This window comes from Phoca vitulina, unplaced genomic scaffold (genome assembly GCF_004348235.1).
Source record: "Phoca vitulina isolate PV1807 unplaced genomic scaffold, GSC_HSeal_1.0 scaffold33, whole genome shotgun sequence".
In the NCBI taxonomy this organism is placed as follows: Eukaryota; Metazoa; Chordata; class Mammalia; order Carnivora; family Phocidae; genus Phoca; species Phoca vitulina.
The window spans coordinates 1,290,800-1,317,118 of record NW_022589736.1 but is presented as its reverse complement, the minus strand read 5'-3'; the positions used below and the strand labels follow the sequence as shown (position 1 = coordinate 1,317,118).

At 53.2% G+C, this 26,319-nt stretch overlaps 2 protein-coding genes across 6 annotated transcripts in view; both read left to right on the top strand.

The window, feature by feature from the left end:
• Nucleotides 1–9,919, top strand: part of CRAMP1 (cramped chromatin regulator homolog 1) — a 57,950-nt gene extending 48,031 nt beyond the window's left edge. For 4 of the 5 annotated variants that reach the window (XM_032425684.1, XM_032425681.1, XM_032425680.1 and 1 more), the window contains 6 exons: nt 81–259; nt 795–863; nt 1,460–1,691; nt 2,409–2,573; nt 3,640–3,785; nt 6,182–9,919. In XM_032425684.1, coding sequence (XP_032281575.1) covers nt 81–259; nt 795–863; nt 1,460–1,691; nt 2,409–2,573; nt 3,640–3,785; nt 6,182–6,346 — 956 coding nt within the window. In that variant the 3' untranslated portion in view covers nt 6,347–9,919. The remainder of the gene's footprint in view (nt 1–80; nt 260–794; nt 864–1,459; nt 1,692–2,408; nt 2,574–3,639; nt 3,786–6,181) is intronic. The other variant, XM_032425682.1, reaches the window with a different exon arrangement.
• A 433-nt stretch (nt 9,920–10,352) lies between these two features.
• JPT2 (Jupiter microtubule associated homolog 2) lies at nt 10,353–26,169 on the top strand. Its single transcript, XM_032425930.1, has 5 exons — nt 10,353–10,450; nt 15,272–15,420; nt 20,180–20,322; nt 21,898–21,946; nt 22,626–26,169. Exons 1-5 carry the CDS (start codon nt 10,407–10,409, stop codon nt 22,811–22,813), a joined length of 573 nt encoding a protein of 190 aa, XP_032281821.1. The 5' UTR covers nt 10,353–10,406; the 3' UTR covers nt 22,814–26,169.
• Nucleotides 26,170–26,319: the final 150 nt, after the last annotated feature.

Sequence of the window (26,319 nt, the reverse complement as noted above, 5' to 3'; positions counted from 1 at the left end):
GAGAGGCTGTTTCATGAGCCCCTTGGGGCCTGTCAGGGTGTCACCGGAACTCAGGTTCCAAATGTCCTTCCTGTCGCCAGGTGCTATCGACTTAGCAGCTAAAAGTGCCGGCATCATCCCTGGGAGCCCCCTCCCTGTCTTGGACGCTGAGGGCTTGTCCGGCATCTCTCCGCTGTCTTCAGATGAGGTGACTCCCACCGTCCCAGGTCAGGACTCCACCAGCACCCACCAGAATGGAGATTCCATCCCCGCTGTCAGGGTAAGTATGTTTAGCATGGCTTTTCCGCATTCCCGCCACCTTCTGGGACAGGTCAGTCACTTTCCAGAGGGGTGGGTACCGAGGCCATGGGACTGAGGTCATGCTGGATTCCAGTTCTGCCTGAGGAGGTGATGGGCCCTGAGAGGCTCTAGGAGAGTGCCTGGACCAAGGAGGCTGTGGCGTGGGTGAGCGCCGTGTGGCCCTCAGGGGAGAGCCATGGACGGATGCAGTGGGACAGGCTTGCTGTGATGCTGAGGCAGGCACAGAGCTTTGTCTCCCTGCAGACGTCACTCAGTTCGCGAAGTAGCTTTGGCCGCACTGGCGGGCAGTACGCCCCGTGCCTCCCTGACCTGCACACCTCTGACCCCCCCGCCCCCCATGCTTAGGCTCTGCTGGGACTGGGGTTGCTCTTTGAATGGACAGCAGCACTTGTGGGGACTTGGTGACCTAACCTTGACAGCAGTAACCTCCTGGCCCTCTGGCTGCTAGGAGCCTGTGGGCATGGGGCCCACTGGCTTTCATCGTGTTGTTGTAGGGCACGAGCGACCCGTTCATCAGTGTCCCCTCAAGGCCTGAGCAGGAGCCGGTGACGGACGGTTTCCAGGTAGAGGGTGCTCTTGGCTGTGGAGCAGTGCAGCTGCCCCGGGACCCCCTCCATGCCAGGCCCCCCACCCTCGTGGTCTTCCCGTGGCCCTAGCCTCGCTCCCTTGGACTGCCAGGTGGTGGCAAGAACATACATTACTCGAGGCCCCGCAGTGCCGTTCTTCCACCCACCTTGCCTAGACAAACACATAGCTCCCATCTGAGGCTTCCTGCCCCTTCACAAAGCGGGCTGTTTCAGACGCGCTCCTGGAAGGACTGTTTGGGGCCAGAGGGATGGAAGTTGTCAGCCGTAGTGCTCCCGGGCGCTCCTCTGTCTGGATTACCAGCTGTCCCGCTGGCTGTGGAGGCAGGGCCAGCCGCCCCCCTCCCCGGCCGCCGCCCCCCTCGGCCTGGGCCCTCCAAGGTTGCCATGACTAGCGTGGCTTCAGGAGAAGTAAATCCACTGAGTGTGTATCTTGCAGAGCAGGGAGAAGTGGTATGGTGTTCTCATTTCTCTGTCGAATCGCCTGTCACTCAGTCACTGCCGTGTGGGGCTGAGGCCAATTTTCCATTCCGTGTTCCTGATCATCTCTTGTGTCCCCCCCACCCCCCATCCAGGGCTCACCCGTGCTGTCCTTATCCGAGCTGTCCAAGGCTCCTCTCCACAACGGGCCTCCCGCACCCCTGCCTGTGCCGGAGGGCTCCAGCAGCCGCCTGTCCCCACCCAACGTCTCCGCGCTGCTGGACATCTCCCTGCCCGGGCCGCCTGAGGATGTGCTCTCACAGGGCGAGCCCGCCACACACATCAGCGACTCCATCATCGAGATTGCCATCAGCTCCGGCCAGTACGGTGAGGGCCCGTGGGGTTCTGACTTCCCGCCAGGGTGTCTGCACACTTGCTGGGCACCCCCCTGTCCAGCGTTCCCTCTTGAGTGTGGAGCATCTGCCGCCTGTGGGGTGCTGCCCATTCTGGCAGGGGGCAGCCCCAGCAGATGAGGAGCAGATGGGTACTGTGGCTCTTCACGGCCTCGAGGACAGAGAGCAGGCCCGCCAGGCCTCTGCAGCCCACGGCTCAGATGGGGCCGTTTTCTGCTTGCTTCTGAATCTGGGTGGACGGCTTGAGGTCATGCGGGTCCTGGCAGGGGGGAGGACTGGGACCTGTGGGGGCTTTGGCCTCACGGGCTCTGTGGGACGGCACTCGCTGGTCTGCTTTGGGCTGTGGATTCACAGAGAACTCAGTGCTCCCCTTCGCACCTTACTTCTGTTGGTGACATGGGGACGTGTGCACTGGTGTGTGCTGGTGTGGTTGGTGTTGGCACCAGCAAGAGCGTTGGGGGTGCACGGGGTCTGCTCCATCAGCATAGTTGCAACCACTGCCATTCCCTGAGGTGGGCACGTGGCCCCTGCCTCCACAGGCCCCCTCTGCAGGGCAGTCCCGTTTGTCCTCCATGGGCCCCCACACACATCCAGTGCTTGTGCCACTCTGCTGATTTCTGGGTGGCAGGTGGGGGAAGTGGGGTGCCGTTCACCCACCACGCCATCTCTGATCCTGCGTTTCGGTTGACAGGTGAGGGAGTCCCTCTTTCTCCAGCAAAACTGAATGGCAGTGACAGCTCCAAGAGTCTTCCCTCCCCGTCCAGCAGCCCCCAGCCCGATTGGATCGCCTCCCCGACCCATGACCCCCAGTGGTGCCCCAGTGACCCCACAGACTCATCGCTCAGCAGCTTGTTTGGTGAGTGGAGGGCGCAGCAGGGCATGGGCGGGCTCCGCATGGCACACCTGGGTGGGGACTGGAGTCTGAAGTCCCAGCAGAGCTGCTGGGTTCAGGGTTTATCCCAAGTCACTCACGCGGTGGGGGAGGGGGGCGCCGAGGCCTCTGGCGTGCACGTCACTGAGCTTGCATGAACGTGGACACCCACGTGACACTCAGCCCGGGCTGAGATGGGCCCATGTCCGCACTCAGTCTCCCGTGCCCTTCTCCGGCTGCCCGCTCTCCGGCTCCTGCCTGCTCAGGCTTTCTGCTCTTGCCATTGGCGGTGGGGTAGAAGACGGCTCTTGGAGCTCTCAGCTCCCTCTTCCCATCCTCAGTCTGGTGTCCTGAAGCAGATGTTCCCGCTGTCTCATGGCGTGGACGGGCGCCCCTCCCCGGGCACCAGGTGTTTGTGTGGTGGGAGGGGCTGCCAGGGACAGCCACACCGGCCTCAGCGGCCTGCGCGGGGCGAGCTCCTATGGCACGTGTGGGATCAGCGCACCCAGCATTCTTTAGAGGGTAGCCGGGGTGCGTGTGTGGTGGGGGGTGCTGGCAGCCCTAAAAAGGAGTGGTTTTACACATGAGCGTGGTCGGCACCCGTGTGGGCACCACACCTGGAGACCCAGATTGATGCGGGAGGTCTGGCTGGTGCTGGGGAGGCAGCACCGACGAGGGTTTGCTGAGATGGAAGTCACATAGAACAGTGCAGGTGTCTGCAAAGTCAAATAGAAATTATGAGAAATCGGAACCATCCTCATACGGAGGCGAGGGTGGTGACCTGGCAGTGGGATGAGGCAGGGCTCCCGGGAGTACGAAGCCGACTCACACGTGCTGCACGGAAAACTCCCCGGGGCTCTCCATGTGAGAGAGGCCAGGGACCACACAACAACTCCATCCAAAGCCCTGTGGCTGCATGAGCATACGGGTAGATGCCTGGAAGGGGCCTGGCAGGGGCCTGGCAGGGCCATCCACACGCAGCCTGCGGGGTCCTCCACTTGGACTGGTCTAGGCAAGCCGGTCTCAGGATGTCTTCTCCTTCTCTTGGCAGCAAGCTTCATCTCCCCAGAGAAGAGCCGGAAGATGCTGCCAACTCCTGCAGGGACCCACAGCGGCACCTCCCTGCTGGGCCCCAGCTTGCTGGATGGCAACTCAAGAGACTCGTTTGTGTCCCGGTCCCTGGCTGATGTTGCTGAGGTAGGTGCGCGGCCTTAGCTCCAACTTGACCAGCAGCCCGCCTTCTGAAGGTGGCCGGATGCCTCGGGCGGGACCCTTGTGTTCTTAGGACTCGGAGTTCTCCTGACCAGGGAAGCTCTGGCCGCCTTGGGCCAGCATTCTTTCCCATGTGGCGGTAGATGAGGGACATGAGGTAACAGCTCCGCGCTGGAGGCCTCGGAACCTGGGAAGCCCTGGAGTCGGGTGGACTGCGGGGCCTATGCTGGTGGCCAGCACAGGCCTTGGGTCTCTTCTCCCCTTCAGCAGCTGCGTGACCTGGGGCAGGTAGTGCCTCGGTTTCGTGGTCCGTCCGGGGCTGCTGCTGATTTTCAAGAAGGACGTGGCCGTTGTGGGTGGTACGTCCTCCGTGCTGCTGCCTTACGGGCAGGGAGGCCTTCCAGCCGCATCTCCCTGTGTGGTGGCATGAGGCTGCCGCCCGCTGAGCTAAAAAGTGGCTCGGGGTGGTGGTGGACTGTTGATGTGGAGGCGAGACTCGGTCTGTGATGCCCCTTGCTGTTTGTCCACTCGGAGCCGCCCAGGCCTCCACCCCACGAGGAGTGAGTGTGTCGGGGAGCAAGTAGGACTCGCGAGGACAGGGGCACAGAGCGCAGCGCTCTGAGAGAGACGGAGGCGGAGCATGTGCGAAAGAGGGAGAGGATTCTCCATAGAGAACCCCACCCCCTCGGGTGGGCCTAGTTCTGTTGTCAGAGGCCTGGAGCAGCATCCCGCAAATACTGCTTCCCTGGGACGTGCCGGTGTTGGTGGGTCTCTCTCAGATTTCGTAGTCAGATTCCCCACGGGGCCCTGGATCAAACAGAGCTCACCGCTGTTTCCCACGGACATCTCAGCTTCTCCTTATCTTGACTGGCATCTGGAGTTCTGAGGAATTCATGGGGAGGCTTTGGAGAATTCTGAGCTGAGCAGTGACGTGACTAGAAATTCTACCGAAATAGAGACACAGACCAAGAAGCAGCAGCACACGCCCTCCTTGCACGCTGCAACATTTCTCAGACCACTCGTGGCTCTGATGTCACACAAGAAGCCCATCTTTCCTCTTCGTGCATGTGGGTGTGGGTGTGTATGCTTACAGACCCTTGGCTTCTATGCAGATGGGCCTGCCACACATACCTGGAGACAGCTCCTCAGGACCCTGCCGTTCTGGGCAGTCTCCAGGGCAACGGAAGCAGTACCTGGGGCTGTTACAAGTGCAGACTCGTGGGCCCACCCCAGGTCCACCCCATGCCCACACCAGGTCCACCCTAGGCTCACCCCAGATTCACCCGTTTCCCCCAGGCCCACCCCAGGTCCACCCCAGGCCCACCTGATGGGGTTTGAACAAAGTGGGCATGAGGGGTGGGTGGGAAAGGTGGGGCCAGATCGGCCCACACTGATAGTGATGGAAGCTGATGATGGGCCTGTATGGGGAAGACAGGCACTAGTCACTCTGCTTTTTGAAAACAAATTTTAGTTTAAAATTTTCCATAGAAAGCTTAAAGTTTGTTTATTAAAGTAATCTCTACCCCCAGTGTGGGACCCGAACTCATGACCCCCAGATCATAAGTTGCACACTCGTCCGACTGAGCCAGCCAGGTGCCCCTGTCACGAAAGTTTAAAATCCAGTTCGTGCCATAGCTCTACTCAGAATTTTCTGAAGGCTTCTCATTCGTTTGTCGTGTCCTGCAATTCTGTAACAAATACTTACCCAGGGCATACTCTGTGCCGGGCACTGCTCTAGGCATGAGTGAACAAAACCACGGCCCCATCCTCGTGAGCCTTCTGCTTGAGCAAAAGAGGCAGGCGGTACGCCCTGAAGACGGACTTTCATGTATCTGTCCACAGAATAACCTAGCACCTGACGCTCTGTTGTACACACTCTGGTCTTTATCCTTGCTTTCCTTTCTTGGCCTGACTTGTCTCATCTGCCAGCTTTGTTTCTTGAAGAGCCGAAGCCCGTTCTCATCTCAGGGTCTTTGCACTTGCTGTTTTATGGGTATGTGCTCCCTGGCCCCGGGGCAAACCCCACCCGCTTCCTCAGCTCCCATGTCCTTCAGGCCACCCCACAGTCTCTGCACCCCACTGTGTGCCCTTTGCCTCATTGCTTATTGAGGGTCCACAGTCTGTGCTGGGCACCACCACTCTGGCCCGGTGGCCCATGGCGCCAGTCCCCCGGTCAGCTCTCATGCACACTTATCAAAAGAGGGAGTGTTCAAAAGGACAGAGGAGATTCTGCAGTTCTCCTGAGAGTGCTGGGCCGGTGTCACATGGCTCATTGATCGGGGTTCTAGTCTTCACTGGTCCACTCACCTCCCACTGAAGTCCCTGCTGTGGTGGCCAGCCGCCCGCTGACGTGGCCTTCCCTCGTGTCCTCTGCCCCGCAGGTTGTGGATTCCCAGCTGGTGTGCATGATGAATGAAAACAGCATTGATTACATATCTCGATTCAACGATTTGGCCCAAGAACTGTCCATCGCTGAGCCCGGCCGCCGAGAGGTTCTGTTTGATGGCAGTGGAGGTGGCCCCCCCGTCGGTGACCTGTCCCAGTGACCAGACCTCGCCCCTGCTGGGGCATCCTGGAGGCTGCAGAGGAGGGCTGGTGGTCCTCCACTGCGGTATGTGTAGCCCTCTCCAGGCTAGAGAAAACAGAAATCCAGCCCAGGACCCCCCAGAAGACGGTCTGAGCAGAGGACTCTCTGTGCCCCAGAACAGACAACATGCAGGAAGCCGCATCCCGATGGGCAGAGGGCCGCGGTGGCCCGGGAGGTGAGGACAGGTTCTGTCAGAGGGCCCGTGTCAGACGCTGCTGTGGCGTCGGAGCCACTCCCTGCCAGCCGTGGGATAGCGCTTGGCGGCCGCGCTTCCACCCCCGTCACTGTGTTGGACGTTGCAGTGGGTTTTCTTTCCGAGGGAAAGGAGTGGGTGTGCGGCGGCCACGGCCCAGGGAGTCCCAGCCTCCCTGCTCTCTGCAGGGACACTTTCAGCCACCACTGCTTTTTTCTGCCAAACCTATGCACCTTTCGGTTGCTCTCTCTGCACATAACGGGGAAGGACAGCTGGGCATGGCCCGGGCTCTGCCTGGTAGGGTCTGCACCCTTAGCGGACACTTGCGAGGACGCGCGGATCACAGGGCAGCGTCCCTGGTGCCATCACCCCAGAAACCCTGACCCTTGTCTAGTGCGTTCTCCCACCTGGAGGTTTATTCTGACTGACTTAACGGGAAGGAGGAGAGAATCCTGTTTTGTGCAGCTTGTGTGGACTTTCAGAAAAAAAATCCTGCTAAAGTGGTTGGAAAAAGGTTTTCCTTATGTTTTGAGAATTAGGAGACGGTGAAGAAGAAGAGAGTTCATGGTTTCCTTCCTGTGTTGAAGCCGAGCCTTCGGCTGCGAGTCCCTGAACTGCCAGGGGGCTGCTGGCTAGCCGCTGACGTGCGCTGCCTTTCCAGGGAAGGTCTTCGCCTCTTCAGCGTCTCCTCTTCCTTCCACGGGCTTCCGTGCAGAGTCCACCTGCTGTATACATTTCCTCCTTCGTGTTTCCTCCCATCCCGTGGTCCTCTGTTTCTCTTCTTCCAGCGCAGGGAACGCGAGCAAGGCGCAGACCCTGGGTGCAGTCAGAGCACGCTAAAACCACTTCCCTCTCATGTACTCCTCAGGCCTCCTTGGGTGACCGTTGGTCATCACTGCCGACAGGTCAGTGCCCAGAATGGAGCTGACAGGGCTGCTTTGTTCTCAGCCTTGGGAGGCTCAACAGACAAAAGCCCATCCAGGCCCCCATCCGTTGTGGCCAGCAGCCAGTGCTATGGTGTTGGTCAGGTAGTAACCTGTGCACCACCATCCCACCTGCTGCTTCACTCTCCACCTGCAGTCCAGACCAGCTTGTCTTCTGAAACCCACCTGAACGGAGGACAGTTTCTCTTTGCTCTTCCCGGCTGGCAGTGGAGTGGCAGCCGCCCAGGCCAGTCCCAGCCCTCTGCACGGGCTTCTCTCCCTGTCCATGATGAAGAGGTGAGGCAGCATGGAAAAGAACAGAAAAGGTCTTTTATGTTGCAAGCAGAGGGGATGCTCCTGGTCCCAAGGTCTCAGCAGCCAGCTGCAGCCCCTCCAGGCTGTAGGCTGCATCATTCACCCGGGCCACGGAGGAAAGAGAGGGCAGTGGGACCTCCAGACAGAGGAGGTTCCTTCCTTCATCTCAAGTGTTTCAGAGCTCTTGCCTGTAATGTGGTTTCCTTCTTTCAGGTCTGGTTCTAGGTACAAACATCACTAATAAGACCCACTGTGGGCAGCTCTTCTGGGCTCTTACAAAAAGTCCCAAAGCTCTGGAGATGTGTAAGAGAGGGACATGGTGCCCCTTTATTAAAGAGAGAGCATCGTTTGAACCAGAGTATCTTTAAACTAGCTTGTATGGTTTAGCGATCTATCTATTAGCTTCCTGAACTTAGCACTTTCTGGAAGTGGTATCAGTGCATCTCTCTGGGCATCTGACTTTGTTAGGTCTGTAGTAGGTGAGGACACCAGGCCAAGTGTAGGCCACTACTAACTTGCTCGTACCCCTGCTGTGGGGGACCAGAGACCCCCGGTACCATTACAGCATCGATGCTGGGGGCAGTACTTGATGGCAGTGTGTGCGTTGCTGGAGATTGTAGGAGTCCTGAGCCGCTTTCATCAGGGGACACCCCGAGGCAGTCTAGCGGGTAGGCTGGCACCAGTTTTCAGTGATACCTAAAAGGAGGAAAACCAGAGATTTGGGATCAGCTTTGGTAGGCTCTTCAGTGGCACCATCCACTAGGGGCTTAACCACAGACTCCATCTGGAGTGTCATCCAGGGGGAGGGTGGGTTAGGGAGGACAGTGGACTGATTCTTCTCACCTGTAGCAAAGCTGACACGATTCCAGAGAATTCTGCCACTTCTGCAGCAACCTGACAGGCGTAAGCATTTGCTTGCCGCGTTAAGGGAAAGTGGCATCATTAGTAGCATTCAAAGGGTGAGTCTTTTTTCTCCCAGCCTAAATGAATATATATGTATAAAAATAAGCAGCTGTTAAAGGCTAGAATTTTCCAAAAGACGCAAGCAGAGAAACTCCCCTCTTCCTGTATCTTGCTCTGCCTGTGCCACGGAAGTTGTAGTCTTGGTGTACACCTGTGACTTTCTTCGTGCATTTGAGCATGCTGTGATTAAGACCAGATCTGTTCCTCAGAAAAATCCTTCCCTAGTCGCTCTAATGATGTCTGGGATCTTTTTGCTGATTCAGCTTTTGTAAAGCTAGACTATCTCTGGTCTCCAGGGAGTTGTTTTGGCAGGTGATGAGCTTAGAAGATGCAGCTTGTGACTCCAGTAAGATCGGCGAGGACGTCGCCCTCACCTCTCTGTATCTGCTAGGTGTAGAGTACTTGCTCAGGGAGTGGGGTATTTGGAAACAATCCATCCATTGATCTGCTTGCTTTCCCATGTCTCCAGCGGCTTAGCATTGGGATCCTGAAAAGGGCGTCCTTTTCAGTGGAATAGCATCTTTTAACTAGATCACAGCAAGGAATCCAAACTTAAGCCAAGAAAAGTCATGGAATAAAAGACACTGGAAGCAAGTAGAGGAGGAAAGCAGCAGTTGCTGGTTTTTTGTTTTTAAAGACCTTGAGATCTATCAGATGCATTTGTGAGAAAATAGGGCACTTTGTCTTAAGAAAAAAAGGGAGAAACCCACAGCGAACCTGTCCTGTGATTGGTGACTCACGAGAAGCTGTGTTCGAGGCACTACAGCAACCTAGACCCCGTGTTGTGTAGCGGGACAGCGGCTTAGAGCTTGCGGTCTGGGCGGCAGAACTCACCGCGGTTTCCTTTAATAATCGTTAAGCCATATCATCTGAGGTTTTCGGCTTGTTTGAGATGTGAATTTGTTTTATAGATTATAAATATACATATACAGTGTATGTATAAAGCAGAATGCCTGTCCTTCCTGATTATTTTTTGTACCATATTGTAAATTATATTATTTATTCTTTACCAATTTTGGGAATAAAAGGTGTTTTGGTTATTTAATATAATAAACAAAAGCTGTTAAACTTCTTATGTTTAAATTTCCAGTTCAACTTGTAAATGTTTTTATTGTGCATAAATACATACTAATACTTGATCTAATACTTCTCGAGTGAGCCTTGTTTGCTTCGCGGCGAGCTCGGCGGTGGCGGCTCGGCGCCGGGCCTCGGGTTTGCGCCGCCGCCCACAGACGCGGGCGCCTCCCGGGCGAGCAGCGGCCACCGGCGATCCCCCGGGTTGTGCCTGCGGCAGCCGGGAGCCGCTTCTGGAGTGCGCGGCTTGCGCCTGCGCGGGGGGGGGTTCCGCTCGGGGCAGGGCCCGCCCCCCTGCAGCCCTGCTGCCCAGTGTCGGCGCCCGAGGCCTGAGCGGCATCAGCTTTCACCAATCGGCTGCGAGCGCGGCGCGAGTCTTGCCGAGCCTCTGCCCCGGTGGGGCGGGGGCACGGCCCGGCGCTGCGATAGGCTGCGGCGGCGTGACTGGCGTCGACGATGTCCAAGGGACGCGGGTGGGCGGGCCTAGCGCTGCGTGGGGGCGGGCGGAAACCTCGGTGCGGCGGGCGAGGAGGCGCCTGGCGGCGGGCGACATGTTCCAGGCCCCGGAGAGCGACGGCGGCCGGGCGGGCTCCAGGTGCGTGGCGGGCGCGGCCACATGGCGGGCGCGGGTGCCTGGTGACCTCACAGAGCCGCGGCCTTCTCGTCCCCGTCCGAGAGGCGGGCGCTCGGGCCGGACGCGCTCCCCGCGCCGGGCAGGGTCTGGGCGGGAGGCCTGAGGCGCGCCGCCCGCGCTGCTCCTCCTGGGCCCACGTTCCCCTCCGTGTCCAGCGCGCCTGGATACGCTGGCCGAACGGTGTGCGGGGCCGCTGCCGGGAGCCCGGGACCATGCGGGTGTGTGGGGATGGGCCCGCGGGGTGGGGGTCACCGTCTTGGGCTCCTTCCCGGGTCCCCGTGGGGCCGGGCGCCGCGCTCCCCTAATGCCGGAGTCCCGGTACGGCCGGGCGCCGCGCTCCCCTAATGCCGGAGTCCCGGTACGGCCAGGCGCCGCGCTCCCCTAATGCCGGGGTCCCGTGGGGCCGGGCGCCGCGCTCCCCTAATGCCGGGGTCCCGTGCGGCCGGGCGCCGCGCTCCCCTAATGCCGGGGTCCCGGGCGGCCGGGCGCCGCGCTCCCCTAATGCCGGGGTCCCGTGGGGCCGGGCGCCGCGCGCCCCTAATCCCGGGGTCCCCCGTGCGGCCGGGCGCCGCGCTCCCCTAAAGCCGGGGTACCCTGGGGCCAAGTGCTGTCCTACCCTGATCCTATAGTTTGGGAGCCAGGCCGTATCCTCCCTGCCTTGCTGATGGAGAACCAAGCTGACTGCCAGTAATAGAAGCAGAAATCCAATTGTAGGTCTCCAAACTGTAGGAGCCACCTTACCTTGTAGATTTCAGGGGTTTTAGATGCCCACGAGTTTTCATTACTGTAATACTCTTCTGTCCCCCAGCCTTGCCCTGAAAGTAGAAGAGAATATGTATTTGACACCTGTTGAGGTAAATACCACGTCCAGTAGGTAATAAGTGAAAGAACTGCTTTGACTTGCTGAAAACTCTGTTAAGTTTGGGGGAGTCAGGTCAGTGTTCAGTAATACACCTAACTAATTAGTCATCAGACCACAGAACAATGACTAGCAGTCACACATGTCTACATGTGCACTAATGGGAGCCAGAGGTTTATCCCAGAGTGTTCTGTGAGTACTGTGGACCATTGCCCACACCCCTGGGCAGGAGCCGCTTCCCAGCTCTCTTCCTCTTGTCCTCTGGGTTCACCCCATTCACTGGAGGCCCAGTGAACGAGGCCGTTTATGAATAAACACCCTGACGCTGGTGTTGTACTGACTCTTGGAGCTGCAGAGCTGTTGGGCTAAAGGAATACTCCACACTTCTTTGGGGGACTCGTGTTGGAGAGGGTATTAGGAAAAGGAGAAAATTTTTCCTTTTAGGACATTGAAGAAGAAAAGCATTCTTCTCGGCTGGATGATTACATGTAATTGGAAGCTTTTGCTTGGAATCAGTCAGATGTTTTGTGTTTCCGCAGCCATCTTAAAGGGATTGATTAGCTGGACAGGCCTTGTAGGGCCTCACATCTTATTTGGCTGTTGAGGGAGGGAGTGTGGTCGTGGCTGTAAGACTGCCCAGCTGGGATTTCCTCTTTTAAGGCCCTACATCTTCTGTTTTCTTGCTGAGGGATTATCTTGTGTTAAAGGGACGCTGAACTGTCCAAGCGTCATGCCTGAGCCATCCCTGATCTGAGGTCCTCCCTTTCAGCTGTAAAATGTACGCCTGTAAAGAATTTATCCAAGTCTCCCTTTTATTACTGCTTCTCTCCAAGTCTGCCCAGTCCACAGGCTTTTCTGAAACACAGACACCAGCTCTCCGAGGGAGGCTCGGGACCTGGAGGTGAGAGTGGTTTTTGTTTCCCTGCCTCAGCTGGTGCCGTCTTCCCCTCACGCTGTATCTGTGGCTCTTCTTTGTCACCAGCCCTCTGGCTCCTCTTGTGTACTTCAGTGTCTTCATTAGACTATCGTGAGGGGTAGACAAGAGAACAAGGTCATTGTAATTGGAACGTCCCCCACGTTGTCAGCTCTGAGCTCACTCGTATTCCCATCTTCTCTCTAATTTGTGTCCTAGAGGTAACTGCCCTTGCTCGTGAGCCTGGTGAAGGCCACACTGAGCATTGTTGTGGGTTCTGTTTTTATCAAAAGAACCTCTTCCACTCTCAGTTCCCTTATTTGCGACCTTGCTGGGGCAGCCTGTGTGATTTGCATGACTGCTACAAGGCTGGGAGACCCTAGTATCCACCCTGTTGCCTTCAGGATGAAGGTGTCGTTGTCCCTTCTCAGGTAGCTTGGCCACTATGCACAGCATTCTTGGCTGTCATTTCTTTTCCCTTGTTTTCAAAGTAAAATAAAGTAAAATTAAGAAAAGTACACAGGGCACCTGGGTGGCTCAGTCGGTTAAGCGGCTGCCTTCAGCTCAGGTCATGATCCTAGGGTCCTGGGATCGAGCCCCACATCCAGCTCCCTGCACAGCGGAGAGCCTGCTTCTCCCTCTCCCTCTGCCTGCCGCTCTGCCTACTTGTGCTCTCTCTCTATCTCTCTGTCAAATAAATAAATAAAATCTTTAAAAAAAAAAAAAAGTACACAGAATAATGTAATAAACACTGTATTTCCACCACCCAAAATTAACATTTGGTCATTTCAAACAACTCTGGCTATGTCCTTTGCCCCGAGGATACCCTTCCCACACAGAGACTGCAGACTCAATTTGGACTTTGGCTCCTCCAGAGAGATCTTTGGGGTTCCAGCAAGACCCAGTGCCCGTGGCGTCACTGATGGGAACACTAGAGCCCCCTGCACCTGCAGCGCTGGCTTTCCTGGCAGAATAAAGCTTCCCCAGACTCAGGACTTGCTGTCACCCACCTTTCTGTGCACGGGGTCTGGCGCTGGCTTCCGGCGACAGGTGCTCAGGGGCCGTGCGGATGGGTTAAGCCAGGGCGCAGGGCAAAGGGGACCGGGAGATTGCAGGGATGCAGAGTGAGTCCTAAGAGCTTGAATCCAGAAGAGTCTGCTTCAGATTGGAGCAGGACCTGGGGGTTTGAAAGCAGAGCTGTGTTTCAAATAAGTCTGTAAAATAAATTTTTAATTCAGCAGGAGACGTGATGTTAAATTCAGTTCAGTTCTGAAGATTGCAGATCCCCACCCCACTTTCCAAAGCATGTTGGACCTGCTGTAGCCAGCCAGGAATACAGAAAATGTCACTTGTGACCGGGGCTGTGTGACCTGAGGACTTGTTAACACCTTTCTAAGTTGTGGTTATTAGGGGTTTGTTTTGTTTTGTTTTTAATTTTTTCTCAAACTGAAGTAATTTTTTTCCTTCACCAAATCATTAAGGAACTACTAACTATTGAGTAGGCATCCACCCTCCTGTTCCTCCCAGGCGGCCAGGGACTCAGCACCGTGTGGGAGCCTGCCCAAGGGGTCTGTCCGCCCTCATTAAAGCGGAGGGGTGCTTTCTGCAGTCCTCCTTGCAGCTGGAGAGTCTGAGAACTCACTTCGCTTTAAATTGCAATGAATGATCAGCTCCCGCTCTCGTTCTTTTAAGGAAGCAAACAACATTTCAGATGTCCTGCTCCTGTGAGCGACGTTGTGGGCTGTGTTTGCGGAGTGCGGTGGCTTTTGGGTGGCGCAGAGCTCCACATTTCCATCTCTTTCTCCGGGTCTGCAATCACAGCCAGCCCTGTCGCTGAGGACTTGGGAAGGAGCCTGGGCCCCTGGCCGGTTTAGAACTGTTTCAGTAGGGCCCTCTCACCTTTAAAATGCATCTTTAAAATCTCTGTGGGCGTTCTAAAAAGATGCACATGACTTCAGCATGTGACTGCTCTGCTGGAGTAGTCTGAAGCCCTGGGGCGGGGCGGGGGGTCAGGGCAAAGCTTTGTGAACATTTAATTCTTCAGTTATTGCCATAAAAAGTGACTCAGCGTCCTGGTGTTCCACATCTGAAGTGTTTCCTATAAACCTCCAGATGGTGCACAGCCGTTTCCCCCCAGTCGAGACTTGGGGTGGATGCTGCTGTTGGTGGCTGAGTGGGCGCGTGTTGGGGTGGCGGACAGGACCCCTGGTGTACATGTGTTGGTGTGAACACTGGTGCCAGCAGGTGTGCCCTCTGATCTTTCTGATGAGAATCAGTTGGTTACGGGCCTTGAGGACTGGAGGTGGTTATCCTAGGGTGGATTCCGCACATTGATCCTGACCCTGAGAGCGTAGTCTGAACTCTGGACCCAGACTGCCGGGATTTGTGTTCTGGTTCTGCTACTTCCCACATGACCTTTCTTGTGATTCTTCTCTGTCTCAGATTCATTGTCTGTGAAAATAAGGCCTGCCCGAGAGGGCTGCTGTGTAAGGTCCTTGGAACAGTAAATGCAGATAGTAAGCACTTAGCAAATGTAAGCTACGGTATTAAACAATCCTGGATATGTTTACGGTATTCTTTTAATTTTTTTTAATACATATTTTTTAAGTAACCTCTACACCCACCATGAGGCTTGAACCCACAACCCCGAGATCAAGAGTTGCACACTCTACTGACTGAGCTGGCCAGGACCCTGAGTGTGTTTGTAGTAATAAACACTGTTGGGTACTAATTAAAATGAGCATTAAACTCTATGGAATGTGGTTCAGTTTCCACATTGTTTTAGGGAAAATAATTTTACTTATGAGAGGATCACAGGAGTAATTTCCAAGTATGTACATTTCTAGAGGGTTTTCGGCATAACCAAGGTATACAAAAAGAACTTTAAGGTCAGTGAAGGTTTACTTGCTGTGTGGCTGTCTGTAGACCAGTCTTGCCAGTGCTAAAGAATCGCGGTGTGTCATTCAGCCAGGTCAGCCATCAGTGACTCACGCTCAGTCTGTGCTCCTAGGGCCATGAAGCCCCCGGGAGGAGAGGCCAGCAATCTTTTTGGAAGTCCAGAAGAAGCTGCTCCGTCAAGCAGGCCCAATAGGATGGCATCTAATATTTTTGGACCAACCGAAGAGCCTCAGAACATCCCTAAAAGGACCAATCCTCCAGGTATGGGCCTTTGTGAATCATCAGTCCTTTGGCCTCTGCATGTTCTGTTTCATGCTCTTCTTCTGATAACATTTTTTATTTCTTTGCATTGACCCTTTCAATTGTTTTCTGGTATAGGTTATCCCTTGCTGTCAGAGTTCTAGAACATAAGGATGATTTTGTTTTGTTTTTTTCTTGTTTGTTTGTTTTTAAAGATTTTATTTATTTATTAGTGCGCACAAGCAGGGGGAGTGGCAGGCAGAGGCAGAGGGAGAAGCAGACTCTCTGCTGAGCAGGGAGCCCGATGTGGGACTCGATCCCAGGACCCTGAGATCATGACCTGAGCCGAAGGCTGATGCTTCATAGATGGAGCCACCCAGGCATCCCCAACTCAGTCATTCTTGACTCCTCCTTCCTCTGTCAGCGGACCGTGGCTGAGTCCAGGCACTGAGGATACAGAGGCAGATGACGGGATTCTGGTTCCCACCAGGGAGGTTCTCCCAGTTTTCTGATGGGCCCTTGTGATTCCAGAAATTGTGTGCAAGTTGTGCATTTAAACATTTCTCTTAGGGAGACTATTTTGATTCAGATTGTCAATGGGATCGAAACTCTAAAAAGGATGACTCAGTCCATATAGTTCTTTAATGCTTATCCCACATTCCAGTAGTCACAGTGGGAAAAAATCTTAGAAAAATCTTTTTCTTGGCTGATAGACTATCTAGTTGAGCGACCATATGGTGATAGTTAGCTGAGGAGCTCTCCCTTTTCCGTATCCCCAAGGGAAAACAAGGTTTATTCCTGGAAGATTTTGAGAGGCCAGACACAGGGGTCAGTATTTCAGGCAGATAATAAATCCAACAGAACCAAAGTTAGAGCTGCTCCTTACCCCGCTGCAGTGACCAAACCCAGAGAAACAAAAGCAGTAGATTCAAAAGCTAGTTTTGTGTTTGGGTGGTGGTTTTTTGCCAGAGAGGGTGGATGGAGGGTTAAAGTTTGGGATATAGAAGAAGCAGGTGGTTCTTAAAAGTGAGGAACATTCTCATCATGTCCAGCTTACAGGTGTGGGGCTGGAGTGGTCAGCCCCGCATATCTTTGTATCGGCGACAGCAGAATAAGTACCGTATGTTAGCTTGTGTACCTATAACTGGCTGCCAGCTCAACAGAGTGTGTCTGGAGCTGCCCCTGGGGTGTCGGGTTCCCTGGAAAGTATGGCAACTTGGGGTGGTGCTGCTTTGCAGACCCTCAACCTCATCTGATTCCCCAGCAGGCAGCCTGGGCCCCTCTAGACTGGAGAGATAGAGAGCCTCTGTGTTGTTCACGGTCACAAGATGTGGCAACGGCCGCTGAATTCACTCCCTGTGCCGGGTTCCTGCTTCTCCTGCTATTGTTGTTTGGGGTCTGTTTTCTGGCCTGCCAAGTGCTCTTGGCAAACAATCTGATGAATTCTCAAGGGAAGGCCGAGAGGGAAAACTGCCAGTGTGCCCCCCCCGCCTCGCCGCGGACCCAGGCTCCTGCCCTCTGATGAGAGGGCCTGATTGAGAAACGTGTCCAGGATGGGGGGCGTGACTGAGCTGTGATCGTCACTGAGCATTTGCCAAAAATTGTCATACCCAGTGTTTCTTTACCCTTCACGCACGGGCTCTGCTGGTTGCCTGGCTCACATCTCTCCCAAATTATTCTCCCTGTTCCAACACTGATGGCGGAGACGTATGGACAGTTCCGTATTGGCCAGGGACTGGGCTCAGTGCTTTCCGTGTATTCGTGTGGCCCTCTCTCCACCCCTAGGAGGTAGGTGGGGGGCGCCCCTTGACAGAGAGGGAAACAGAGGCTCAGGGAGGTTCACTGCTACACCCAGAGCTCACACCTAGCTGGTGGCACAACTAGCCCTTGGATCCCAGTTTGCCTGACTCCAGAGCTCATGCTCTAAACTTACCTGAAAAATCAGTTGGGGTAAGTTTTTCGACATGGAATTGCTGGATCAGTTTAAAATTCTGATAGACACTTCCACCTGGTTGTGAGAGGGCCCCAGCGTGCACCACCATGTGTGCGATGCTCGCTCCCCACTCTGCCAGCACGGTGTCTGTCTTTTGCAGTTTGGTTCTTACAGAAGCATATCTTAGGGGTGCCCGGGTGGCCCAGTCAGTTAAGCATCTGACTCTTCGTTTTGGCTCAGGTTATGATCTCAGGGTTGCTGGGTTCCGCACTCAGCATGGAGTCTGCTTGAGATTCTCCCTCTACCCCTGCCTCTCCTGCTTGTGTGTGCGTGCTCTATCTCACGCTCTCTCTCGGAAATAAATCTTTTTAAAAAGCCTATCTTGAATTTATCTTTATGACTAAATTGAACATCTTTTCTTTCTTCAGAGCTGAGTTCATCTTTCAGGTAAAATGTTGACTAACAGACAAGCAGGGTGATTCCTTTTTATAAGGTACAAAAACAGAACTACATTGTTTAGTGTTAGACATGCACACAGTAAAAACATACCAACAATAACAAGTTTGTGGTCTGCAGGAAATGCAGGCGTCTGGTGACCTGGGGTGTGGGGAAGGACACCCAGGGTTCTGGGAGCCGCTGTGCTCTGTACACTCCAGGTGGTAGTGACCTGGGTCGTCTTTGTTATTTGTGACGATTATGTCTTAGGAACTTTTGTGTTATGGTTCATAATTTAAGAACAGTTTTTTAATGAGCAGTGTCTTTAGCCAAAAACTTCAAATTGAGTTACTTTTATTTTCATTAAAAAAAAAAAAAAAGAATGCACATTTTTAAGAGAATTTACTTAAGCCTTTGTAGCACAACCAGAAACGGCGCAGTATGGGATGAGCTGAAGCTGTGGTTTTCTCCACTTTGTGGCAGAGATATTTTGTTGATGGCAGCCCAGCAGCATCACTGAAGGCTGACTCTGCCAGGCAGTGCTCTGCGCACTTCATGTGCATTCACTCGCTTATGTCACCAGTGGCCCTAGATCAGTACTCTTGTTACTTACGACCAGTTGATAGATGGAGGCAAGAAGGTTCCAGCCACTTGTCCGGGCTCACAGTTGGGCGAGTGACTGCACAGGGGCTCCACCTGGCGGCCCAGCGCTGTGCTGTGTGGGCATCTCCAGCCCGGGCCTGTGGGTCCTGGGAGGGTGAGGTATGTTGGCACCAAGATGACAAAGTGTGCATACATCTCCTGCACAGGCAGCCCTGCACGTTCTTGACCCTTTCTTCTGCTCCAAAAGGGCTCTTTCCTGCGCTCTGTTCCAGTTCTCACTGGGCTTGCACTCTATATGTCCCCACAAGGCTGCGCCCCAGAGGCCACTCTGTTTTACAGTCTGCTCTGGCTGCTGGGGCCCTCAGAATGGTTCTGAAGGCAAGTGAGAGCACGAACCGCTGATGGAGCCCTTCCCTGCGGGGCCCATGGGGAGCTAGGTGTCCAGGTTGTTCTGCGTGCTCATGTTTCTCTGTTAGCGGTGAGGGCGATTTTAGCCAGGAAGTGACTGCTTGCCACGTGGGCTCTTGAAAACAGTAAGAGAAGATCAAAGCTCTGAGAAAGGACATGCTAAGCAGTCTTGCATCCCACGGCCCGTCCAGCCCCGGGTCCTGTGCACACAGCCCCCATGGGGAGCCACAGTCACGGGGGGGGGGGTGGAGTAACCACTTTTCTGTTCAGACACAGGTGAGTGAGAATACCTCCTCCATTTATATTAAAATGTTACACGCTGTATAGATTGTCTTCCGCCTTTTTTCACTGAGCAGTATATACGTCCAGGAGATGTTTCTTTATCAGTACGTGGAAAATAAAGTGAACGTTTATTGAGCATTTGTGTCCCTGGCATCGTTCTAAGCATTTGACGTGTGAGCTACGGTGAGTCATTGGAAGGACCTGCGGCAGGTCCCTTTGTTCTGCTCTTTCTATAGTTGAGCATCTGGGGGCACAGAAAGGCCAACTAATTGGTGTGTGGTCATCTAGCTAGTTAGTGGAATGTGTCTTCTTTCCTCTTGTAAGATTATAAGTCCTTGGTGCCCCAGGGCCGTGACTGGCGGCCCACCTCCATTAGCACAGCTCTCCGCGAAAAGGTGCTGGCTTTTGCCAAGTGAAGAGACGCCAGCTGGTGTTGTGTGGCCGCCGTCTTTCTGCTTAACAGAGGCATTTGGGCGTTGACTTTGATGTCTGGCCAGACTCATCAGCTTATGAGAAGTTACATGTTGGATGCATATTTTCATTACGGCTCATCAGATCACTTAGAGTTGCACTGTAGGGTGTTGTGTGTCTGTAATTTGCTGACATACCTAGTTGTCCCTGGGAGTTCTGGCCAGAATGAGGTCAGAAGAATGACTAATAGGTGTTTCTTCCAGATTCCAGGTTTGCTGTGAATGTGGTATGTTGTTAAATTCATTTCTATCTATCTGGCCTAAAAATGCAACAGCTATTTGCTTTTAACATAAAGAACTTTTTATGGGTTTAATGAAGAAGATTCTTCAACAGGACAACATGACAAGTTCAAGGTTAAGGAAGTTCTAAACAGGAAATGCTGTTTTATGCCATCTTATCATCTTGCTTTAGAGGCCAGCCCAGGTCAGCTTCCAGAAATGAAGGTCCTAACAGGCCCCCAATAAAGGGGTTGGTTTTGACATACATCTTTAGGAACCCTCATCAACCTGATCACCCCTCCTTGTTGGCCTGAACTAGGGACTGGCACTGGGGTGTCCCTGTGAGGGGAGGTCTCTGAAGTAATGAAGGTGGAGGGTGGCACCCAGTGGCTATTCTGGGTTGCTCACTGTTATGTAATTGTTTCTACAGGGGGGAAAGGAAGCGGTATCTTTGACGAATCCACACCTGTGCAGACTCGACAGCGTCTGAACCCACCTGGCGGGAAGACCAGTGACATTTTTGGGTCCCCAGTTGCTGCCACTTCACCTTTGGCACACCCAAACAAACCCAAGGTATGGGTTACATTCAGGTAGCAGACGTGAAAGTAAGAGAAACAAAAATTGAGCCAAGTACTCCTTGGAAAGGCTCTAAGGCAGGTGTGGTGTGTGACCAGGAAGAGGCAGAGTGGGTGACGTTGGTTTTGCTGAGTGCAGCCCTTAGTCACAGAGTTTCACAGCTCCCGAGTCAGCGGAGAAAGGCACTCCAGTCTCGTGATGAATGAAGCCTAGGGACGCTGGCCTTGGTGTGCAGGTGGAGGCGACTGCCCCTGCCGATGGGCTGCTCCCCTCTCTGCCCTGAGGGCGGTGAGGCTCTTCAGAAAATTGAACATCTCATAAAATTTCACTATTTTTTAAAGTCTAATTTGTGGCTTAGAGAATGCCGGAGGACAGAGTGCGGCATCTGCTAGCGTCTCCGCATGCGGCGCGTCTCGGGGGGGCTGCTGCTGAGGGAATTTTCCTTTTATAGGGGTACTCAGCCAAAAATGAAGACGGAATAACAGAATTCAGATATCACCATTTTGCCGACTTGTAATAAAATCCTGGATCTCAGCAATGAGCATCAGTGGCTAACATCACAAAACGAGAGACAACCAAAAATATATGTCCTTACAGAACATCACAGCCCACCTTTAAATTCTTATCAAAAAATCAGGCCCAAATCAAACCAACCCTCATATTAATTGACACCACAGGGATTCGGTCTGAGTAATACAAAATGGAGGACTTCACATAGCAGTCATTAGAGGGCAGTCAGTAATCCTGATGATTAAAAAGAGATTTAAAAAATACAGTCCTTATCAGCGCCTGGGTGGCTTAGTTAATTAAGTGTCCAACTCTTCATTTTGGCTCAGGTCATGATCTCAGGTTTGTGAGATCGAGCCCCACATTGGGCTCCGCGCTCAGCAGGGAGTCTCCTTAGGATTCTCTATCTACCCCTCCCTCCCCTCACCGCTAAAAAAGCAGGGGAGGGGAAGAATACAGTCCCTATCAAAGTCCTAACCATATTGTTTGGTTTGTTTTGGTTTTACTTTATTTTTTTTTTTTAAGTGGAAAGACCTATCCTAAAATTCACAGGGAATCTCAAGGGACCCTGAGTAGCCAGACAGCTTAACAGTGAAGAACAGAGTTGGAGAACTCTCACTTCCCAATCTCAGAACTGACTACAGAGTTCTAATCCAAACAGTGTAGTGCTGGGATCATGACCTGTGCCAAAATTAAGAGTTGGACGCTTCACTGTCTGAGTGCGCCACCCCCCCAGGCGCCCAAAGGACATTTTTAAATTGGAATATTTGTGGGTAATCGAAATATCTGGGATTTGCTTTAAAATACTCGCCCAAGGGGCAGAGGCAGTGTGGTTGGAAGTGTGTGGCTGAGATCTGGATGGCGGTGAGCTACCGTCACAGCTGTGGCAGGCTGTGGGGGATTCATGTCATCGCTCCCTCCGCTTTGCTCATGGTTCAGAACGGCCACAATAAAAGATGTTGAAAAGTTAAACATAAACCCATTTGTGCCCTGATTTTCATCATCCATTTGAATGAGGGTAAAATGTCTGAATCACGTACTAACCTGGGGTTTGCCTCGTTGCAGGACCACGTGTTCTTGTGTGAGGGAGAAGACCCAAAATCGGCCCCTAAAGGTGAGTTGCTGTTCTCTGTCCCTTCCGCTGAGTGCTCTGCTCTGGGAGAGGTGCTGGTACGCCCCTAGAGGGTGAGCAGGAACATTCTGTGCCCCTTCCAGGCCTGCTGACAGAAACAAGGGCATGTTTGTTGCCAAGAGAATATGTAGTATTTGAAGAAGGCCAGGAGCTGGGCGTCTGGCTCTGAGCCCCGCCTTGCTCTCCTAGCTGGCTCTGCTGTGGGTCACCACTCCCTCAATTGATAACCAAGACACATGGGCATTCGTTCATCTAGAAAGTCCGAGGAGGAGTGTCAGCAAGCCTCGCCTCCCCTTGTTAGATCCCCAGTTGAGATGAGCCCCTCCTCTTCCTTTTCATGTTCAAGTTGAGAAAGTTGGTTATTTATCCTTGAGGTGGCAGAAGGGGGGATGGGGGTCCCATAAGCAGTGTAAAGTAATCGGCTTATTAGGGATCTATTAAGGAGTTTATAGTACGAAGCCCCAGCTTTGGCCCAGTTCAGGAACGGCCTCCGCTAATCAGTCTTCTTGGGACAAGATGGAGGCCTGGCTCTGTGCGCTCCTCTTTTCCCATCACACTGTGCACTTCCTGCTGGCTGCTCTGGGCCACAGACTCTGTAGGCGCAGCTTGCCTGTTTGGTTCGTGGCCTCTAACGGGATGGCATGCCGACTTTGTCCCACAGCCGCAACGAGCTCGTCGCCCAGAGAAGAGCCCGGTGAGAAGGGAGGCCCTGGAGAAGCGGGCCGCGCCCAGCAGCCGGTGCCCGTGCCCGTGGGGGACAGCCATGAGCCCAGGTTGGGCCCGAGGCCACGCTCTCATAACAAAGTCCTCAACCCGCCTGGAGGCAAATCCAGTATCTCCTTCTACTAAGAGGGGCTGCTGCTGCGCCTGTAGCCAGACAAGAACCCGGAGAGATAGGATTTCAAATACTATAGTTTCTTTTAGCCCAAAGGAGCCGGGTGGGGAGAGGGTCTGCTGTGTATCTGAAGCCGCTGCTCAGGCCCCACTGCCGTCACAGAGCCGGGGGGACCTTACCTCCAGACTGCAGGAGATCTGTCTTGGTGGGGATAAAACGGGACTCACTGTAACTGCGCATGTGACGGGACTCAACGAGGGGTATGGGGGCAGGTGGTGCGAGGCCACGCTGAGGCCTGGTGGCGTGGGGCTGCCCACAGCCTCGCCGCACCAGCGCTCTGCTGGCCAACCGGGGGTCTGGGGATCACGAACACAGTAGCAGAGTTTAAGTTAAAGCCTTGGCAAGAAAATAAGAAACAACCTGTGTGTTGCTGTGGGATAGACGAGTAAGGCACAGGCCAAAACACTAGTGGTGGGGACTGGGGGTCTCTGGCTGGCCCCGCAGGTTCTCACCCCATTCACCACGGGACCGTTTCCATCCCTGGGACTGCCTCTGCAGGCCCCCGGTGCCTCCTTTCCGGTCAGCCCCAGTGTGGTGCTCTGCACACTTCCTGAGCCACCTCGGTTGCTTGTCCTCAGCAGCTGTCAACAAAAACCAAAAAGTCATTCTCAGTCTCATGCTTTATGGAAAGATTTTGTGCCCTGATCCTCTGAGGTGCTCCATTTCTCCCATCTAAAAGCTTGGCCAGATCTTACGTAGGAATCTCTGCCTTTCATTCCCAGGCTGGTTTTGCCGTGAATTGTTCCTTCTTTTCCTGAGTGGCCTCCTGTCTAGGCCTGTGCCCTTCTCCAGGGATGCAGACAGCTCCCTTGTCAAACCACAGTTCTTCCTGTGGGCAGGTCCCCCCTTCCCCCCGCCCCGGCTCCTGCAGCTGTAGAACTGTCCACATGCATCCAGGCAATGGGGTGACTGAAATCCTTCATGCATCTTTACTCCTGTTGACGGTGGGAAGAAGAGATGCTTCAGAACCTTGGGTTCTTCGGTTTGAATCTTTAATAATATCTAAAAAGCTTTTCTAAAATACCAGCTTTACATAAGTGACTGTTGACTCTGCCCTGTTTCTGACAACCTTTCTAGGAAAAAGTCAGTTGCTCAGGTACAACCAAGAGGAAGAAACTTTGCTTAGCTGCTCTTTATAAAGCTTTGCAGAACCTCTGGACCATATTCAGTTTCCAGAAGAAACCTGGAGACCTTGGCCCAGAAAATTAAGTAGTTTGACATCGAAGTCTCAACTAGCTGATTCCATGATGCTTGTCAGCATAGAGAACGGGCTGGCCAGAGCGCTGTTGCTTTGGTCCCGGCAGGCAGAGTTTCTCCTGGTTGGCCCTACAGGGCTCAGTCTCAGACCTTGCACCTCACTCATGTTGGACCAACAGTTAACAGAGGACAGGCTTCAGGTCGGGGTACATCTTGGTATGAGAGCCTACAAAGCTAATGCTAGGTACTAAAAATACCTGCATCATGACTGAAATTTAAAAAAGCAACAATGCTGTGTTTTATCGTACCCACAGTGGCCTAGACACTTAAGTGCCTGCAGGAGCTATCTGCTGAGCTCTGCCTCTTACACCTGGCACACTGGGGGGACCTGCACGTGGCTTTGTCAACCAAAGACCGTTTGTTTTCCCCCTTTCAACTGCCCTGTTCACTCAGGAGGCAAGAAACGCTTTCCATGTGACTCTCTTCAAGTACTTCCTGTCTCCACCCTTCAAATGGCCACTTATAGGAAAGTTGTTTGGAATTCAGAGCATTTTTTTCCCCATTAGAAAATGTCATAAATGGTAGTTACGGTTTAAGCCCAAACATACTAACTTTTGTTTCATGCAATGTTCTCATGGTAGAAGTGAACTTCCATTTATGACTATGTTTTGTTGTGGTTTTTAGTATGCAACAAAATGATCCGTGATGCCAAATTGGATTGCCAGGAACCCTAACATTGTACTGCTGGGCCCTGTGGCTTTGCCCCTTCCCTCACTGTCCACCCAGTTCTGTCCATCAGCAGGGATACTGGGTGGAGATGGGGAGCAGAGTGGGGATGCAGGCAAAGGAGAACTGTAGCAGGAGCCTCTGTGCAGTGTAGACAGATGCCCTGCCTTCCTTCTCTCCCCAGCCTTCCCTCCCTGGGGCTATAGAAGTGGGTTTAGAGTGCCTGGTAGTCTGGTAACTGGGAAAAGCAGGAGAGGACTTTCTGCTCCTGTGAGCCGGATGGAGGTGGCCATTTATATTTGGAAAATGCTCTATACATCGGGGACTGCCTGTATTTGGAAATTCATTAATTCAGCATCCTGTTCTCATCCTCTAAGCTGCATTTTGAAATCATTAGTCTGTATTTTTATTAAGCCTTAAAACTTTTTTTATGTGCATTTGGTGCCAAATTTTTTCTAGAGCTGTATCAAAAACAAAAAGCCTGTACTCACATCAGAATATAGTTTTGATAGGGGCATTTTGTTTTTACAAGGCAGGATTGGGTATAACCGTTGAATTAAACTTAGCAATCATGTACTGGAAGTCTTTGCGTGTCAGTTCTTTGTGTGCATGTCCACGCATGCTTTCCTCAACATCCATTCTCCACGGTGCCTGAGCCCTGCTCCTTTCCTTACAGCTTTTCTCTGGTGAAGGGGTTTGCCTTTTTTTTTTTTCCTTCCATTTAGCCAGAGGATGCCCAAACTAATCTTCTCAAAGATTACAGATTTAAGGTTTAAAGATTTGGAAAGCAAAGACTTAGCTTTGAGTAGAATGAGCAGGAATATGCCAGTGTTCTTTGGGGTTTCTGTAAGCTAAAGGTAATGATTCCTTTTTCTCCTACACCATTTGTTTTCCTAAAAAACAAGGTATTGAACTTGCCCCTGAGTGGACTTTGAAACTCCAGTAACAAACCTGATAATGAGTAGATGAGGTGCTAAGCTTTCGGTTTGCCTGTAGGTTAAAATCCTATAGAGAAAGCACAGATTGAATATCTTTTCCTCTTATACATTAGGAATTTTCATATGTCCTAAAAGCAGACAATATCTATGTGCATTACATGGATCTAAGATGATGAAACCGCTCAGACCACCTGCTTGGAGACACGTGTGTGCGCATATGCATGCCCGTCCCATAGGAGGCTGCACAGCATTCTTCCTGCTGGACCAGGGCCAACACCAGAACAGCACATCAGAAAGAAACTGACAGGAGCACCTGGGGGCTCAGTTGGTTAAGCTTCCAACTCTCAATTTCGGCTTAGGTAATGTTCTCGGGGTCTTGGGATCAAGCCCTGCTTCGGGCTCCGTGCTCAGCAGGGAATCTGCTGGACATTCTCTCCCCCTCTCCCTCTGCTCACACACGCGTGCACGTACTCTCTCAAATAAATAAGAAGAAAACCTGACATACACTACCTGACTGCCTTCATTTGTTCACCTGAAAACACATTTCAGTGCAGAGCATGTCTCAAGACCTGGGCTAGGCACTGGGAACATGACACTGC

What these genes read in the sequence shown, in the direction of transcription:
- JPT2 (XM_032425930.1), top strand. Translation starts at nt 10,407, where the DNA reads ATGTTCCAGGCCCCGGAGAGCGACGGCGGCCGGGCGGGCTCCAG. An exon ending in TAAAAGGACCAATCCTCCAG is followed by an intron (nt 15,421 to 20,179) that starts GTATGGGCCTTT and finishes TTGTTTCTACAG; the next exon opens with GGGGGAAAGGAAGCGGTATC. An exon ending in CACACCCAAACAAACCCAAG is followed by an intron (nt 20,323 to 21,897) that starts GTATGGGTTACA and finishes GCCTCGTTGCAG; the next exon opens with GACCACGTGTTCTTGTGTGA.